Here is an 18,332-nt window from a genome sequence, read left to right as displayed (position 1 = left end):
ACAGAACTTGATGCTTAGGATATTTTAAGACTCCTTTTAATACTCATTCTTGTTATTTCAGTTCCTTAGATGTCCCAGAGCCAGGCAGCTCAGCCATAAGCAGCATCTCTGACCAGGTAAGAGCTCTGATGTTGAGTCTCAGAGACCTGACTGCAGTATGAAATAACTTGAGCCGAACATTAATCCTATGAGTTAACATGTAATAACTTAAACAACCAATAACTTTCATAACATTAACATTCATTTTCATTTTGACCTATTAATGTGAATCCATCCATGTGAGTAGGTTCTGTCGCTTTTGAATGAATGACTGCCAGTGTATTAGCTTCTTTCATAAGTCTTAATGTAGTCACAGGACCAATCGCTGTATGAGATAGTCCTGCTCTGACACCTAGTGGTTAAATAGTGCAACTACATTTTCTTTTTCCTCTTCTGCTTGAATTTAAAGAAATGTCCTGACTTTTCTACACGCCTGTATTTTCTTTCTCATAGGCCAAAAATAATGCCGGACCTGGTTCCTCATCTCCTACCAGAGCAAACACCACAAGCGATGACAGCTTTGGTTCCAAGAAGGCCCGTTCTTCTTTCGGCCGGGGCTTCTTCAAGCTGCGTGGAGGCAAGCAGACAGCCAGCTCTCCGAACCTGGGTGATACTTAGCTCCTAAATCGCCACACACTCCTGGAATTCATCACATTTCTTCACTATTTTGAGATGTGTCTTACGTTTTATATACTGATCCTCGTGTTTCTTTCCCGGCTCTATAAATTGTGAAGATCGCACCCGGAGTGCCAGTGCCCCTGCGTTAGGTACAGTAGAGCAGAGTGCCCTTGTTGGCCTGCAGTATGGCTGCTCTGGATTATACAGCTGGATGTGATTACTTGACAGTACTGACACTGCAATGTGACCATTTCACTTACTGTAGGTGAACTCAATCGGTTGAGCACATATTGTCATACTGAACGTTTTCCCCACTTTTCTTTAAATCGTTGGTTCCCAACCTTTTAGACTTGTGACCCCTCGTCACAGTTTGCATGTTTATGAGTTGTCAATCAAATAATGATTTTCTTTTTTTATTTGAATCATTTTTAAGAGCTTAAAGATTTACAACTAACACTAATATTTCACAAGTAAAGTTGGGAATAACTGCTCTAAATCATTGTTGAAAAGATGAGTTTCTTGTATCTTGCTCTGGTGTGAGGTGTTTCTGTCCATGATCCCACTAAATCATCCAGTTGTCCCTTATCCATGACTTTAAACCATCTGCAATGATTGCCATTCTGAGAATACTTGCCAGTTGAGCTGTGAAACATTTCTCATTCGCTCTAAATGAGAATCTGTAAATTGTGTTGTTGTAGTTTGCTAGTCTTTTGCATGCGTGGTATCCATTGGGACGTTACATTCCTTATTTTTTAGTTTAACATTGGGTTGTAGTGGTGCGTCTGTAGTAACTGATCTTTTTCAGAACTTAGTGGTGGGTTGTCCAGCCTTGTTGAAGTATGTCATGTTAATGTGTATGCAATTATTTTTTTGTTACAGCTGAGACAGAACGTAAAGGCACAGAGCACCTGGATTTGGCCGGTGTTCCTCCACAAAAATCTCATGATGGAGCCCCTCTGCCGTCCTCACCTGAAACCAAAAAGAAGTCCAAAGGATTCATGAAATTCTTTGGCAGGTAACATTCAGGGGTGTGTTCAGCTGTATTCAAGGTAATATAAGATGAGTATTTCTTTGGTCATTTATAATGTGATACTCCTGCAGACTAAAGAGGAGTCACTCTACCTCCTTCAACCTGGATGATGCAGCAGAGATGGAGTTCAGGAGGGGAGGAGTCAGAGCCACAGCCGGCCCTCGACTAGGCTGGTCACGTGAAACTAAACACAAGTAGGTGTCCAATGTTATCATGAATTTAAGGCATAGCCTATAATACAGTGTATTATTGTTTAGTCAGTTGCACCAGTTGAATTACTGTGATCAATATTCCTTCTCTGTCCCTGTCAGTGCTGTCGATGTGCCTTTCTCGCAGTGGAGTAAAGATGAAGTGTGTGCGTGGCTGCATGAGCAGGGCCTTGGGTTATATGTTGCCCAGGGTCAGAGCTGGATCAAATCGGGACAAACGCTACTGCGGGCATCACAACACGATCTGGAGAAGGTAGGAATGTTTTGTTTCAGGGTGCTTTTGTCACAGAAATACATTGTTTTCTTTATCCAAAATACCTGCAGGGGCATGATGCCAAACATTTAACATATTGTTATACTGCAAACATGAGTACAAAGAAGTTATTGATTATATACAAAGTTTTTACCATTCAAATCTTTTTTTTTTATTATAAAGCTTTCTAAGCCCAATTTTACACTCAAATCTTTCCAAGGCCAAAGGGGAAGACGGCTGTACTCTCAAATGTTTTACCCACACTATATTGCTTAAGGTCCTGTTGTGTTTTCCCTCTGTTTACCTGATCAGGAGTTGTGCATTAAGCAGCCTCTCCACAGGAAGAAGTTGCAGCTGGCTCTACAGGCTCTCGGGTCAGAGGAGGACGATTTAAAGGGCAGACTGGACAGCAACTGGGTGACCAGTGAGTCATCATCTTACTTAATAAGAACGACTACTTTTCCCCACGACTTTCAATTCAGATTAAACACATTGATGTTTATTTCAGGGTGGCTGGATGACATCGGCCTCCCGCAGTACAAAAGTCACTTTGATGAGGCTCGTGTTGATGGACGCGTGCTGCACTACATGACGGTGGTGAGTTTAAAACCTTCATGTTGCCTATGTGGAAGCTTACAAAACTTATTTGACAATAAAGTGCTAGTTTTTGATTTTGTAATAACTCTTATTTTTTTCTTGGCTGGTTCCCAGGAGGACTTGCTGTCTCTGAAGGTGGGCAGTGTTCTCCATCACCTCAGCATCAAGAGGGCCATTCAGGTCCTCCGCCTCAACTGCTACGAACCCAACTGTCTCAGGCGACGACCCTCTGATGAGGTACCACACAGCAAGTCCCAGCCCATACTCTTTTCTTCCTTTTGGTTTTAAAGCTGCATTGGCTGTTTCTGTCTCTGACATGTGGATTCTTTTTTATTTCTTTGTCCAGAACAACATGACACCAGCAGAGATCTCCCAGTGGACCAACCACAGAGTAATGGAGTGGCTCCGGTCTGTGGATTTGGCAGAATACGCCCCAAATCTGAGGGGCAGCGGTGTTCATGGAGGACTGATGGTGAGAGGGGTGGGGGCAGGATCAGGATTCATTGAAAATTGACCGAGATAATGACTGTTTACTTCAACCTCTTTAAAATGATTGTAAAAAATATACAAATATTTTTTGAGAAATTATATTAATTGATATATACACATTGCAGCAATGTGAGGTGGTATATATGATGTTCCTTAACAACAAATGGTCCAGGATAAGAAAGAATTAATTGACAAAAAGTCAGTCGCTTCATCGTGGTCCTCTTGAGTGCACCCTTTTGTACAGTATGCTGCAGGCAGCCTCACTTTATGATTTTAGAATGAAAACACTATTTTGTTTAGAAAAATATACCCAGGTGCCGCTCTGCATCAGACTTTGTTGTCCGTACTGACCATTTCCCTTCTTGACCTCTCACCATAATGTTTTCTCAAATGTGTGCACGCTCCGAAGGTGTTGGAGCCTCGCTTCAACGTGGAGGCGCTCGCCCTTCTGCTCAACATTCCTCCCAACAAAACCCTGCTGAGACGCCACCTGGCCACACATTTCCACCTGCTCATCGGCTCTGAGGCGCAGCGGCTCAAACAGGACTGTCTGGAAAACCCTGATTACACCGTTCTCACCGCTACCGCCAGGGTCAAGGTAAAGGTAACTGTTCGTATATCAGCTTCAGTTTCACTTTATCATCTAACAAAACCCACTCTAACTGGCTTTTCTTTTGTCATTTTCCATATTGAACTAATAGGGCTGGGAAATATATCGATATTGTGGTATGAGACTGGATATTGTCTTAGATTTTGGATATTGTAATATCGTTATCTGGTGTTATCTGTCCCTGGTTTTAATGGCTGGATTACAGTAAAGTGATGTAATTTTTTGAACTTACCAGACTGTTCTAGCTTTTCTATTATTTGCCTTTACCCACTTGGTTATTATATACACATTAATAATTATTTATCAAAAATCTCATTGTGTAAATATTTCTTTGTAAGCACCAATTGTCAACCCTACAATATCGCCGCAATATCGATATTGAGGTATTTGGTCAACAGTATCGTGATATTAGATTTTTTCCATATCGCCCAGCCCTATGAACTAATTATGTGCAACTCAAATGACACATTAGGCTGATATTGTTGTTTTATTGATAAATATAGGCTTGTTTGTTTATTACCTAACTAGTTTGACATTTTGGGAAATGTCCAAAGGTAACAAAATCTCCGTACCAGGACATCTAAAGCTCCCCAGTTAACCCATTATCTCTTGTTTGATCTGTATAAAAACTGAAGTCTTTATACTAAGACAAACCCATTGCCTCCTGATCCCAGCTTCATATTGAACAAACCGCTATGTGGTGTCAATTTTCTCATCTAACTCTTGCTTGTAACCCGAGGTGACGTCTTCAAATAGCTTGTTTTGTTGACCAACAGTCCAAAACTTGATATAATTTACTCTTAGATGAGATGTAACGTGAAACTACTGAATGTTGTCCTTTTGCATTGTCAGCTCTACTCTCAGCTCTAATTGGTGCAAAATACAGAATATTTAGCTTCCTGTCCACAAATGCGTCAAGGAGAGATACCGCAGGTCTTCCTTCCTGCTGCTGTCAGACTTTACAATCAGCACTGCTCCCATTAGACCATATGGACAAAACGCACACACCAGGACTGATACCCGTGCAATAGTCTATATCCACGATGTTCCACTTCCGGGATTGCTCTCGTTCTGCTGGAAATTCCTAGCCTGGTTGACACCAGACCCTTCTCAGTTGTAACAGAGAATGGGTCTGGGGAAGGTTCATTCACAGCCCATTTCCAAAGGGGCGTCGCCAACGGATGCCACTCAAATGCCTCTGGGCAAAATTGGATAGTCCTTCAACCAATCAGACCAACGATCCGGGTGACGTAGCAGCGACAGCGGCATCAACGGGTTGCTGCGCTTCGGTGGCCGTCATGTTGAATGTAAACAAAAAGCTGCTCGCCGTCGCCAAGCTATCGTCATCGTGTAAAGCCCGCCTCAACGGTTGTGATTGGTGCCTCGATTTGGAAACATTGGAAATGGGCTCTTGGCCAGACGGACTTGCAGAGCAAATCTCAAATTATAAAATAATCCCCGGATGTCAATCTTTTCAGATGTCCCGTTACCTTCCGCTTTCTTTGTGTTGTAATTCCGAACCCCGGTGGATTTCTGAGGACTATGGTGAACTGCTCCTCAGATCTCTGCAGGGTAAATCCAGACAGCTAGCTAGACTATCTGTCCAATCTGAGTTTTCTGTTGCATGACTAAAACAACCTTTCAACGTACACGTTCCACCAAAAGTTTCTTCCCAAGGCTATTTAGCAGTGGCTCGGCTCTGTGTTTAGCACCGCCCAAGACGATTGTGATTGGTTTAAAGAAATGCCAATAAACCAGAGCACATTTTTCTCCCATCCCGGATTGCTGTGTTGACTAGCCAGACCCTCCTCTGCAGTGCTGTGGAGGAAGGTCTGGCAATGTGAGACTACCTGTGCGATAATGTTATTTTGCAAGACTGTAAATACAAAATTTTTTCTTTAATATTACTATTTATTTTTATTCTTTATAGTGTCTTTTTTTGTACTTGCACTATCACTTGCTGACATTGTGAATTTCCCCATTGTGGCATTAATAAATGATTTTGAGTCTTATCCCTCCTCCAGCCTAGACGCCTGTCATTCGGTGGTTTTGGCACTTTGAGGAAGAAACGTCAGGATGATGGCGAGGACTACATCTGCCCCATGAACGTGGAAATGCCCAAGAGCAGCAGCTTCCAGAAGGGCCTCCGGATCTACGAGGAACACCTCGACCACCTGGAACAGGTATGGAGATACTTCCACTTCTGCTTATCTTTTTTTCTTCATACTAATGGATTTGTGTTGGACTGCATTTTAAAGGTTTCTTTATTTTGTATCAGGTTGCTCTGTTGACCCTGTTTGTATATGGAATTGTGTATTTTGCAGATGGAAGACTCTGAAGGGACTGTGAGACAGATAGGAGCATTTTCTGAGGAAATCAACAATCTAACGGTGAGAAACTGATCTGGGTTAGAAGAAAGACCAACAATGAACTAAGAGTACAAACCTGATTAGAAAACTAAAAACAGAGTTCATCTTTGGAGTTTCCTTCATTCTCTCTGGTTCTGTGTGTTTCAGATCATGCTGAAGGAAGATGAGTTTTGTCATGAGATCTCCGTCGAAGCGGCAGAAACCGATCACAACTCTAGTGTTTGATTGAGACACTTTGTGAAATAAGAATGAACTGTGCCAACCAGAATCCAAATCCTCCCACCAACCGTTGTAGTAGAACATGTGAGACCTCCACTTTTACAGTGTTTTCATTATTCAGAAGTACAGCCATATTTTTTGACATATTTATTTAAGCTGTCCAAAATATAATGCATGAACTTAAAATACAAGATTTTATTGCATTGATGTACCTCTTATAATTCAAGCATGTGTGTTTGTTTTTTAGTAATCAGTGGGGTAAGGATACATGTTAGTTTTTCTCATGTCTCACCTTTATTTTGAGTGCAGTACTCAAGTTTTCATGTCCTCAGCTGCATTTATTTTTGTTGTGGTACGGAAAGTTGCTTCATAGATCAGTTCATTCAAATTACAGCAAACACTCTTTTACTGTATCTAGTTGCATAGATGGTTTGTTTGCCCAGGTTTTTAAATCTCTGCCTCCACTCCAACTATAGAAGTGACTGGGATTTTGTGTGTGGTGCTCACTGCATTGAAAGCATTTGTCCTTGTTAACACTGTATATAACCCTCACACTGAACAGTTTCCATTGAAACCGCTTCTATTATGAAAACGGTTGATAATGTGTTCCGAGCTTATGGACAGATGTTGCTGTTGAGTTTTCAATCCTGTGAGCAACCCCCATGTAATGCACAGTGTTGGGGTTCAGGCAGATATCTTAAAACCTAAACTATCTGCCTGACTAGATACCACTAGAGGGGGTAGTAAAGAAGTGTTTTGGGAAATATGCCTATTTTCTTCCTTTCCTAGAATTTGATGAGGAGAGCGATACCACTCTTGTGTCTTCAAGTGTGAAGCTGCAGCCAGGAGGTGATTAGCTTAGCATAAAAACTGGAGGCTTGTCTCTCTCAAAAACCTACCAGAACCTCTGAAGCTCACTAACATGCATCTCTTTACGTAACTCTCCCTAAAACCACAAATTGACCAAATGAGATGCATGTTAATTAGTGAGCTTCAGAGGTACTGATAGGTGTATTCTTAAGCCTTTCTCTCTGCTTCTAGTCTTTATGTTAAGCTAATAAACTCCTGGCTAGCTCTATACTCAACGAGTGCTATTGATCCTCAAACTCTGTGCATGAAAGTGTTTTTTCTCCAAATGTCTTCCTTTTAGAAACCGCATGACTGAAAGTAAACATGGAAACCAGTTTTTAAATGTATGGTAATAAAAAGAAGAAAATGCATTTGTCTCTTATTTTTAGTAGCATCTTGCTTACAGGTAGATGCTACAACAGTTGTAGATGAGGATGATTTATAGGTTGACAGAGTCTGTCATAATACAGAATAATCAAAGCGTCAAATTTAAGATTAATTGCTTTTTTATGTTGCATAACTTGCAGCATGGACATAGTATCAGCAGCATCGCGTTCAGCAAGTCAATCAACATGTTTTAGCAAAATATTGACATCTTCAACGTGACAACAGCAATAATGGAATACTATTCTATATAAATGAAGCAAATGGCTGTGACTCAAACTGTGCATAAAAAAAGCTTTGCAAGTGTTAAGGCACTCAAAACAGACAATAATAATGAACCTCAACTCTTAAAAATAGCTTTCAACAAATTTGGAATCACATCCTCATTTCCAAGCCAACACTAACAAAAGTCCTCACATCTTCAAGCCCAAATATTCATCATTTCCTTCCGTGACTGATTACTTTAATTGGTCCGCGCTGTGATTCTGTTGCATGATGGATATGATGGCATAAATATAGTATACATACATAGTGCAATACCCACTGCAACTGTACGAGTGCCTTAATGCTTTCAAGGTAGAGAATATAATAACTGGACGCCCAAACAGCCTCTCTTTGGTGTGGACAGACATCTAGAAGATAAACCTGTGGCTGCTGGAGTGGCCAACTTTGTCCAGATTGGGGTTGCAGGCGAACTGGATCATAGGCGGAGGTCCACACATCAGGATGAGAGTGTCTTCACTTGGAAGCGGCAGGTGTTCCCTCACCATGTCTTCACTGATGAAGCCTTGGCTGTACTCCCAGTCTGAAGCACAAAAAAGGTCCCAATGTTTAAATATAAGGATCCCTATTAGTGATGGAATCACCAGGATGTTAATTATGAATTGACTTCTTTTCTGACATACTATAATGACTTTTCTTTTTTATGACAAATGGCTAACTTTACATTCTGACCTATTATATACTATGACTTTTTCGAGATGCTATATATGACTTGTGATTTTTTTTCGACATGTTATAATATGAACTTTTTTTTGTAAAGATTTTTTTTTTGGCTTTTCCGCCTTTAATTTTTGACAGGACAGCTAGGTGAGAAAGGGGAGAGAGAGGGGGAAGACATGCAGGAAATTATCACAGGTCGGATTCAAACCCTGGACCTCTGCGTCGTGGCATAAACCTCTCAGTACGTGTGCGCCGTTCTACCCACTGAACCAACCCGGCCACACTTTTCGTGATTTTTTTCGACATGCTATACTATGACTTTTTTCATGATATTTTCGACATGATATATACTATGACTATTTTTTGACATACTATACTATGAGGTTTTTATGGCAATTTTAATGATACTATACCTGGCTCTTGTGTATTACTGATGTTACTCCAATAAACCTTGCAGTGGGTTAGTCACTCAATTTATTGTCTTGTGCTTTGTTCCCACCCTGTCTATCTGAATAAGTTTGCATTAATACAGTGATCCAAGGGGTCGAAAGCTAATACTGTTTAATTGTGCTATCTTACATTTAATGTATAGCAAGTTACAGCGTGTCGCTGATGTAACCGGTTAGAACTCAAAGTGGCGATGAAGTCTGACGGTCAGGTTTTGGCTTCTTGTGGAAGACAGATATCCATCATTGGCTCTCTCCTCACTGGTTCACATAAAAACAAGTACTAATAACCTGTCTCTCTCCAATCAACAGCAGGCTCACATGTCTCATTAAAGTGCCTACAACCTGTTTTTGATTTGTGTGTTTGTCCTTGCTCAGTTAATTGTGAAGAAAATTATATATTTATTATAATAATCTACATTTTTTATTTATTTTAAGAAACATTTTATAAACAATTTGCAGCCATAGATATAGAGACTTATATATAAATGATTAAACTGGTCACTTAAAATAACCAATGCTGGCAATGATGTGGACAGCCAGTTAATCACAACTTCCTGTTGAACCAAACCTGCTTTGTGTGATAGCATATAACCCCCTCAGATGTCAGCGGGACAAAGCTGTATGTCGGCAGTAGTAGTAGTAGTAGTAGTAGTAGTATACACGTTTGTTCTCAGAGTTCATGAAAAGTATCTTACCTTCAGGTGCTTTGTCCAAGGTGAACCACAGCTTGAAGCGGTCCGGGTGGTTGACCTGGATCTCCTCCAACTCTGGTCGCAACAGGATGTCTTTCTCAGTCTGTGACAAGACAGGAAGAACCAAGTTTCAGCAATTTATGTGCCACCTCTGTTTTGTGGTATTAACCACTCATTCCAAATTAAACAGGAAAAGAAACTAATTATAATTTCACTAACTGCAAACATCAATCAGTGCATCTTGTGAGTGAACCTGGCTCATGCAACTGACCTGGTTGGCAAACAGCAGGTGACACACTGTCTTGTCCTGTGGGTCCTTCATCATAGCTGTGATGAGCTGCAACATGGGAGTGATTCCTGGACGTAAACGGACCATAGGAAGGTCATATTTTTGGATTCAAAGTGTGGCCAAAACTATGTGGACATCACTGTGTCTCCATGTGTCCTTGTGCCCCTAAAAGCTTCAAGTCTTTAGTATTTCTCCATAACACATGTTTGTGACTGGACTAAGCATTAATAACAACCTTAAATAAATATATATCTTAAGTTATTACAGTCTATAATAATTAAACACTCAGCTGATCTGATCATAAGGACTGTGTGGGTGTGGTTTGATCAGATATGACTGACTGACAGAACCCAGCTGAGCCACTTGCACATCAAACCAGTGAGAATAAGATAAGCCTTTTAGATGAAGAAATACAAAAATCTTTCATGTAAAATAACCAAAACTGTTAATTAAATAAATAACGTGTTAATGTATGTCGTGAAAAAACTATAGTACGTCGTAAAAAAAAGCCATAAAAAGTCAAAGTATAGTATGTTGTTAAATGTCATAAAAACTCATTGTATGTCATTAAAATTGCCAAAAAGGTCATAGTATAGTATGTCGAAAAAAAATCATAAAAAAATAATGTCGAAAAAGTCATAGAATAGTATGTCAAAAAGTCATAAAAAAGTCATCGTATAGTATGTCAAAATAAGTCATAGTATAGTTTGTCGAAATAAGTCAAAGTATAGTATGTTGAAAAAAAATCATAAGAAGTCTTAGCATGGTATGTCAAAAAAGTCATAAAAGTCATAGTATAGTATGACGTAAAATTTCATAAAAGTCATAGTATAGTATGTTGAAAAAGTCATAAAAGTCATAGTATAGTATGATGTAAAAAGTCATAGTATAGTATGTCAAAAAAGTCATAGTATTGTATGTCGAAAATCATCAAAAAGTCATAGTATAGTATGTCGAAAAAAAATCATAAATAAGTAATGTTGAAAAAGTCATAGTATAGTATGTCAAAAAAAAGTCATAGTATAGTATCTTAAAGAAAATCGTCAAAAAGTCATTGTATAGTATGTCGAAAAAGTCTTAGTATAGCATGTCAAAAGTCATAGTATAGTATGTCGAAAAAATGTCAGAAGTCATAGTATAGTATGACGTAAAAACTTCATAAAAAAGTCATAGTATAGTATGTCGTGAAATTTCATTAAAAGGTCATAGTATAGTATGCCGTAAATATTCATAGTATAGTATGTTGAAGAAAATCATAAAAAAGTAATAGTATAGTATGTTGAAAAAAGTCATAGTATGTCCAAGAAAATCATAAGTCATAGAATAGCATGTCGAAAAAGTCATAGTATACATAAAGTCATAAAAAAGTCAGTATAGTATGATGTAAAAACTTCATAAAAAAGTCATAGTATAGTTTGTTGAAAAAAGTCATAGTATAGTATGTCGAAAAAAGACATACTATACTATGTCGTACAATTCATAGTATAGTATGTCGAAGAAAATCATAGTATGGTTTGCCGAAATAAGTCAAAGTATAGTATGTTGAAAAAAAAGTCATAAAAGTCATTAGTATGATGTAAAATTTCATTAAAAAGTCATAGTATAGTATGACGTAAAATTTCATAAAAGTCATAGTATAGTATGACTTTTTCAACATAGTATAGTATGTCGATGAAAATCATAAAAAAGTCATAGTATGTCGAAAAAAGTCATAGTACAGTATGTCAAAAAAAATCATAAAAAAGTAAATGTCGAAAAAGTCATAGTACAGTATGTCGAAAAAGTCATGAAAAAGTCATAGTATAGTATGTCAAAAAAAAGTCATAGTATAGTATCTTAAAGAAAATCATAAAAAAGTCCTAGTATAGTATGCCGTAAACATTCATAGTATAGTATGTCAAAGAGAATCATAAAAAAAGTCATAGTATAGTATGTCGAAAAAAGTCCTAGTTTGTCGAAAAACTCATAGTATGTCCAAGAAAATCATAAGTCATAGAATAGCATGTCGAAAAAGTCATGAAAAAGTCATAGTATACATGTTGAAAAAAAGTCATAAAAAAGTCATAGTATAGTTTGTCGAAAAAAGTCAAAGTATAGTAATTTGATAAAAATCATAAGAAGTCTTAGCATGGTATGTCGAAAAATTCATAGTATATCATGTTGAAAAATAGTCATATAAAAGTCATAGTATAGTATGATGTAAAAACTTCATAAAAAACTCGTATGTCGTAAAATGTCATAAAAAAGTCATTGTCATAGTATGTCGTAAAATTTCATTAAAAAGTCATAGTATAGTATGACATACAATTTCATAAAAAGTCATAGTATAGGATGTTGAAAAAAAATCATAAAAAAAGTAATGTTGAAAAGGTCATAGTATAGCATGTCGAAAAAGTCATGAAAAAGTCATAGTATAGTATGTCGATAAAAATCATCAAAAAGTCATAGTATGTCGAAAAAAAATCATAAAAAAGTAATGTCGAAAAAGTCACAGTATGGTATGTCAAAATAAGTCATAGTATAGTTTGCCGAAATAAGTCAAAGTATAGTATGTTGAAAAAAATCATAAGAAGTCTTAGCATGGTATGTCGAAAAAGTCATAGTATAGCATGTTGAAAAAAAAGTCATAGTATAGTATCTTAAAGAAAATCATCAAAAAGTCATTGTATAGTATGTCGAAAAAGTCTTAGTATAGCATGTCAAAAAAAGTCATAGTATAGTATGTCGAAAAAATGTCAGAAGTCATATGACGTAAAAACTTCATAAAAAAGTCATAGTATAGTATGCCGTAAACATTCATAGTATAGTATGTTGAAGAAAATCATAAAAAAGTAATAGTATAGTATGTTGAAAAAAGTCATAGTATGTCGAAAAAGTCATAGTATGTCCAAGAAAATCATAAGTCATAGAATAGCATGTCGAAAAAGTCATAGTATACATAAAGTCATAAAAAAGTCAGTAGTATGATGTAAAAACTTCATAAAAAAGTCATAGTATAGTTTGTTGAAAAAAGTCATAGTATAGTATGTCAAAATAAGTCATCGTATAGTTTGCCGAAATAAGTGAAAGTATAGTATGTTGAAAAAAAAGTCATAAAAGTCATAGTATAGTATGATGTAAAATTTCATTAAAAAGTCATAGTATAGTACGACGTAAAATTTCATAAAAGTCATAGTATAGTATGTTGAAAAAGTCATAGTATGTCGATGAAAATCATCAAAAAGTCATAGTATGTCGAAAAAAGTCATAGTATAGTATGTCTAAAAAAAATCATAAAAAAGTCATAGTATAGTATGTCGTGAAATTTCATAAAAAAGTCCTAGTATAGTATGCCGTAAACATTCATAGTATAGTATGTCAAAGAAAATCATAAAAAAAAACATAGTATAGTATGTCGATAAAAGTTATAGTATGTCGAAAAAGTCATAGTATGTCCAAGAAAATCATAAGTCATAGAATAGCTCATAGTATACATGTTGAAAAAAAGTCATAAAAAAGTCATAGTATAGTTTGTCGAAAAAAGTCAAAGTATAGTAATTTGATAAAAATCATAAGAAGTCTTAGCATGGTCAAAAAAGTCAGTATATCATGTTGAAAAAAAAAAAGTCATAAAAGTCATAGTATAGTAGGATGTAAAAACTTCATAAAAAACTCGTAGCATGTCGTAAAATTTCATAAAAAAGTCATAGTATAGTATGTCGAAAAAGGTCATAGTATAGTATTTTGAAAAAAAATCATAAAAAAGTAATGTTGAAAAAGTCATAGTATAGTTTGTCGAAATAAGTCATAGTATAGTTTGTCGAAATAAGTCACAGTATAGTATGTTGAAAAAAAATCATAAAAAGTCATAGTATAGCATGTCTAAAAAGTCATAGTATAGTAATGTCGAAAAAGCTATAGTATGTCGGAAAAAGTCATAGAAAAAAAATTCATAAAAGTCATAGTAAAGTATGACGTAAAAACTTCATAAAAAAAGTCATAGTATAGTATGCCGTGAAATTTCATAAAAACGTTATAGTTGTCACGATACCAAAAATTCAGTAGTCGGTGCCAATACCAGTAAAATAACACAAATCTCGATGACGATTTCAATACCACGGTAAAAAAACAAATTTCTAAGATTCCATGTACTTTAACTTGAAACATCAACTTCTGTAATAAAATATTTGAAAATATCAAAATATCATAACAAGAAATACAAAACATGTGCAATAGAGCATAGAACATAATAAAGTGCAATTAATGGTCATAGTGCAACAACTAGTGTCCCCAGACACATTCCAGACATCTTTTCAAAAGGTAGGCTACTGTGCAAAAACAACAACAGTGCAAAACAAAACAGCTGCGTGACAGGAGACGTTACAAACCACGAGTAAATATTGGAGATGTATTTGAAAGATGGAGACATTTAGAGTACCCGAGTTGGTTACTCGCAAAAACAACTAAGACACAGCCAGTAAAGTGATCCTGACTGGTCCTGGCTAACGCCGCCATGCTAACTGCTAGCTAACATTACCGGAGGAGCAGGCAAGCGGCCACGGTTATTAACAACGTGTAGCCTGTTCAGCAGGCGTAGCCGACAACGGTGAGTTATTTGAAGCCAAGAGAGGGGGCTTTAAATCAGGTAAAGAGGACCGTGAGTTTGCAGTGAACATGCCGTTTTTTAGGTCGGGTAGAATCTCTCTCTGTTGACTCTCCTTCATAGTTTTTCGAAATTCTCTGATATGTCCCATGTACCAGAAGTAGAAGGGTGTGACTTTGGCCACTTGTTCGTGACCTCCTACTTCTGAATGTATCGACTGGAACACTCTGAAGCGTATACTACCCCCATCAGTTCCGGAAGAGGCGCAGCACCAATGCTGCTAAGACTGGCATCGGTGCCTACGGTGCTTCAAAAAAAATGGGCATAGTCTGTGTTTTGTCATTTTAGAACCGGAAGGTATCGCGAGTATCGGTTCTCGTGACATCCCTATAGTGTAGTATAAAATGGTATGAAAGTCATAGTATATATAGTATGTCGTAAAAACTTCATAAAAAAGTCATGGCTCATAAAAAGGTCATAGTGTAGTATAAAATGGCATTAAGGCACAGTATATTTTATCGTAAAAAATGTCATAAAAAAGGTCATAGTGTAGTATAAAATGGTATGAAAGTCATAGTATAGTATATCGTAAAAAAAGCCATAAAAAAAGTCATAGAATAGTATGTTGTAAAATTTCATGAAAACATCATAGTATAGTATGTAAAAAAAAAATGCTATGAATAAAGTCGTAAATTGGCATAAAAGTCATAGTATAGTGTATCATAAAAATGTCAAAAAAAAGTCAGTATAGTACGTCATACAAAAGTCATGAGTCATAGTATAGTATGTCATAAAAATCTGATTTAAAAGTCATTGTATAGTACGTCATAAAAAGTCATAAGCGTCACAGCAAAAATCTGTCATGTCGTAAAAATATCAAAAAGTCATAGTATAGATCATCATAAAATTGTCAATAAAGTCACAGTGTGCCATGAAACAGTTATAAAAAAAAAAAAGTCATAGTATAGTATGTCATAAAAATGGCATCAAAATTCATTTGAAAAGTCATCGTATTCCTAATCTGACAGACAGGTGGTGTGCCAAAGTAGTGCATTAAATGTAAGCTATTGATAGTAAAAGTATTGAAATGGAACGAGATTGAAGATTAAAATATAATGCATGCGTGGCATGTTCCAGAGCCACAAAAAATGTTTCTGACTTCACTTTGAGAAACCATGGTTTAGGCCATCATCTACTAACTAAATTGATCATGAGATGAGATGTGTCAGGATCTGGGTAGCTTCCAGCCTATGCTCAACAATATCCTGATTCCTGAGTAAGAAACTTTGATAAAGGAGTCTAGAAGTTTTCCTTACCGGTTCCTCCAGCGATCATGCCTACATGTTTGGCTGTCTTGGTGTCAGCTGGGGACTTTTTATCTGGTTGTATAGCAAAAACACCTGTCGAGGGAAAGTCACAGGATCCGATCAGGCAGCTGAAGCTTAATTACAAACCTTGCATCTTTTCACCTACTGTATCAGGCATAGGGTTCTGATGCTCACCTTTGCCTTTGTAAACAATAAGACCACTGGGTCCTCTGAAGTCAATAGTGTCGTTGATCCTCAGGCTCTCCAAGTACTGACTCATCTTCCCACCCTCTGGGAATTTAGGATTAACGTCTTTAAAGTAAATCTGTCAAGAAGGGACAACAGGAGAAACTGGTTTAAGAAAATAAAACAATACCCATACATATATACAGACAGACAACTTTTCTTAAGGCTATACCTTCACCACCAAGTCCACATAGCCTTTGTCATCATCACTGGACACTGGTGTATACGGACGAACCACCAGTTTCCCATCTATTTTTGCAGACAAGTAGATATGCTGGCCTGGTGAGGAAAACACAGAACGATGAGCGACTCAGTTTAATTTTGATGTCAGCAGCTTCATATCAGATAAACCTGATTACCAACAGTACGCTTTATGTTTATCTTCAAAACAATATAATGTATAAAATATATAATTGACAGCTAAAACAATATGTTGTTTGATACAATTAATCAGCAACAATTTTGATAATCTATTAAAAATGTCAGTAATTTAAAACAGTCTGGTTTTAGCTTCTCAAATGGAAGGATTTTCTGGTTGTATTTTGTAATATATGACAGTAATTTAAATATCTTTGGGTTTTGAATTGTCAGATTAAAAAAAGCTATTTGAAGACATCACATTGTGCGCTGAGAAATTGGAATAACAATAAATCAAGAAAATAAACAGCATATTGATAGATTGATTAAATAATTGTTAGTTGCAGCCCTAATATTACAGTATCGTCTTCGTTCAACTGCTTATAATTTGACAAATTCCATATATGTAAAATGAAATGCACAGAGAGAAAACCCAACTTTACTCACTTTCATAATGATATTCACCTTCGCTCCAATCTTTAGTTAAGTTGCAAAAAAGTATGTACATCAAATATACATGGTTTTGTTTTCCTCTCCTTGTATAGTAATTTATTTCCACAGAACAGAAGGTCTCCTTAACATCCTACATTCTTTTATATATTTATATATTTTTTATTTTTTTTGAACGCTATAATTTAATTCCTTTGTTTGTTCTTGTGCATACATGTTACTGTATTTTGAGTTTAATTGTTTTCTATAAAGTTAAAGTTAGAAAAAGAATACTTCTAACAGCAGTCATTCTCATAATGACTGGGATTAGTGCTGGTTTCCATATGTTAATATTGATAATATATGAGTGCACATACTAACCAATAGGGAGACCGAGAATGTGTTCAGGGGAAGGCAGGGCAAATCGGAACTTTCTTGTGTCATGGCTGACAATCTGCACAAGAAATAAACAGTTTATCAGAAAAACTGCATTGGAAAACAATATCAATACCAAAACAAAGCAACATTGGTGCTTGATCGCACCTGCTGCGTTGTTGTTGTTGTTGTTGTTGTAAAGTTCAAGTTTTATATTGTGATATACTGGTTACCTGTTTGTCCAGCAGTCGCAGTGCATACTTAATGTTGGGGTCCTCTAAGGTGAGGGCTGGTCTCCTCTTTGAGAAGAGAAGTCTGAAGATCAAGTTGACGATACTGTCAAAGCCTCCTCGGATCAACTGAAATAATGGTAAAACAAACGGGAGAATGACACAGACCTCCGCCAGCTAGCATTAGCTATCAACTGTTTGAGACCTCTGTGGGGCGTTGTCTCACTTAAATCAAGCCATTTTTGTTTAATCCGTATATAACAGGAAAAATGAGTCATAGCCATTCCTGTGGGCAGGGCCCGACCAAGCTTCCAACTTGGTTAGAAAAAGTAAATGTTAACGTTAGCTGATGTTAGCCTGAGCTAACGCAACGTAATTAGCTAAACTAAAATAAGCCTGGCTACTTTTCATAAATGTATACTTACACCAATGATGTAAGACAGCATTTTCAGACCGTTTTGGCAACTGCAAGGTTGTTTGTCAACGCAGAGAGCAGCACCAGATAAGTTTACTGCAACTGTCACGGTAGTACGACGAGGGGCTGTCCAGGGGCTGTCAAGTTAGCGAGGGCAAATAATCATCCGGTCCCTGTTTTTGAAAATAAAAGCATGGCTTCGGAAAATAATGCGTCTTTTTTTTTTTTTATAACACCCGGCAAGTCGGTAATACCAATGAATATATCCAATGACAAACAAGATACAGTTTTATTTATTTATTTATCCTGTAATAATACGATCTTGACATTTCTTCAACTAAACTTCCGGTATG

At 36.8% G+C, this 18,332-nt stretch overlaps 2 protein-coding genes across 5 annotated transcripts in view; one reads left to right on the top strand and one right to left on the bottom strand.

The window, feature by feature from the left end:
• The window catches only part of LOC144537748 (liprin-beta-1-like), a 29,412-nt gene extending 21,761 nt beyond the window's left edge, over positions 1–7,651 (top strand). The window contains exons 13-26 of one of the 4 annotated variants that reach the window (XM_078281604.1): positions 62–116; positions 493–646; positions 774–806; positions 1,537–1,672; positions 1,759–1,881; positions 1,999–2,149; positions 2,462–2,573; positions 2,658–2,746; positions 2,861–2,983; positions 3,093–3,218; positions 3,645–3,833; positions 5,870–6,028; positions 6,170–6,235; positions 6,362–7,651. In XM_078281604.1, coding sequence (XP_078137730.1) covers positions 62–116; positions 493–646; positions 774–806; positions 1,537–1,672; positions 1,759–1,881; positions 1,999–2,149; positions 2,462–2,573; positions 2,658–2,746; positions 2,861–2,983; positions 3,093–3,218; positions 3,645–3,833; positions 5,870–6,028; positions 6,170–6,235; positions 6,362–6,439 — 1,594 coding nt within the window. In that variant the 3' untranslated portion in view covers positions 6,440–7,651. Of the gene's footprint in view, positions 1–61; positions 117–492; positions 647–773; positions 807–1,536; positions 1,673–1,758; positions 1,882–1,998; positions 2,150–2,461; positions 2,574–2,657; positions 2,747–2,860; positions 2,984–3,092; positions 3,219–3,644; positions 3,840–5,869; positions 6,029–6,169; positions 6,236–6,361 lie in introns of all 4 variants that reach the window. The other 3 variants (XM_078281603.1, XM_078281607.1, XM_078281606.1) reach the window with 3 other exon arrangements.
• Positions 7,652–7,770: 119 nt separating this feature from the next.
• On the bottom strand, positions 7,771–18,132 carry cyb5r3 (cytochrome b5 reductase 3). The gene is made up of 9 exons (XM_078281608.1): positions 17,990–18,132; positions 17,568–17,693; positions 17,341–17,413; positions 16,346–16,452; positions 16,123–16,252; positions 15,937–16,020; positions 10,021–10,106; positions 9,753–9,852; positions 7,771–8,471 (listed from the first exon to the last, which is right to left on the bottom strand). Exons 1-9 carry the CDS (start codon positions 18,008–18,010, stop codon positions 8,299–8,301), a joined length of 900 nt encoding a protein of 299 aa, XP_078137734.1. The 5' UTR covers positions 18,011–18,132; the 3' UTR covers positions 7,771–8,298.
• Between the last annotated feature and the right edge of the window lie 200 nt (positions 18,133–18,332).

Source organism: Sander vitreus, chromosome 23 (assembly GCF_031162955.1).
Source record: "Sander vitreus isolate 19-12246 chromosome 23, sanVit1, whole genome shotgun sequence".
Classification (NCBI taxonomy): Eukaryota; Metazoa; Chordata; class Actinopteri; order Perciformes; family Percidae; genus Sander; species Sander vitreus.
Note: the sequence above shows the minus strand (reverse complement) of the source record. Positions and strands in the feature narration are given on the sequence as shown.

Coding starts and splice junctions, on each gene's coding strand:
- cyb5r3 (XM_078281608.1), bottom strand. CDS start 18,010: ATGCTGTCTTACATCATTGGT. Junction 10,107..15,936: donor CATGATCGCTGGAGGAACCG/GTAAGGAAAACT, acceptor GTTTACGTCCAG/GAATCACTCCCATGTTGCAG. Junction 8,472..9,752: donor CTTGGACAAAGCACCTGAAG/GTAAGATACTTT, acceptor TTTGTGCTTCAG/ACTGGGAGTACAGCCAAGGC.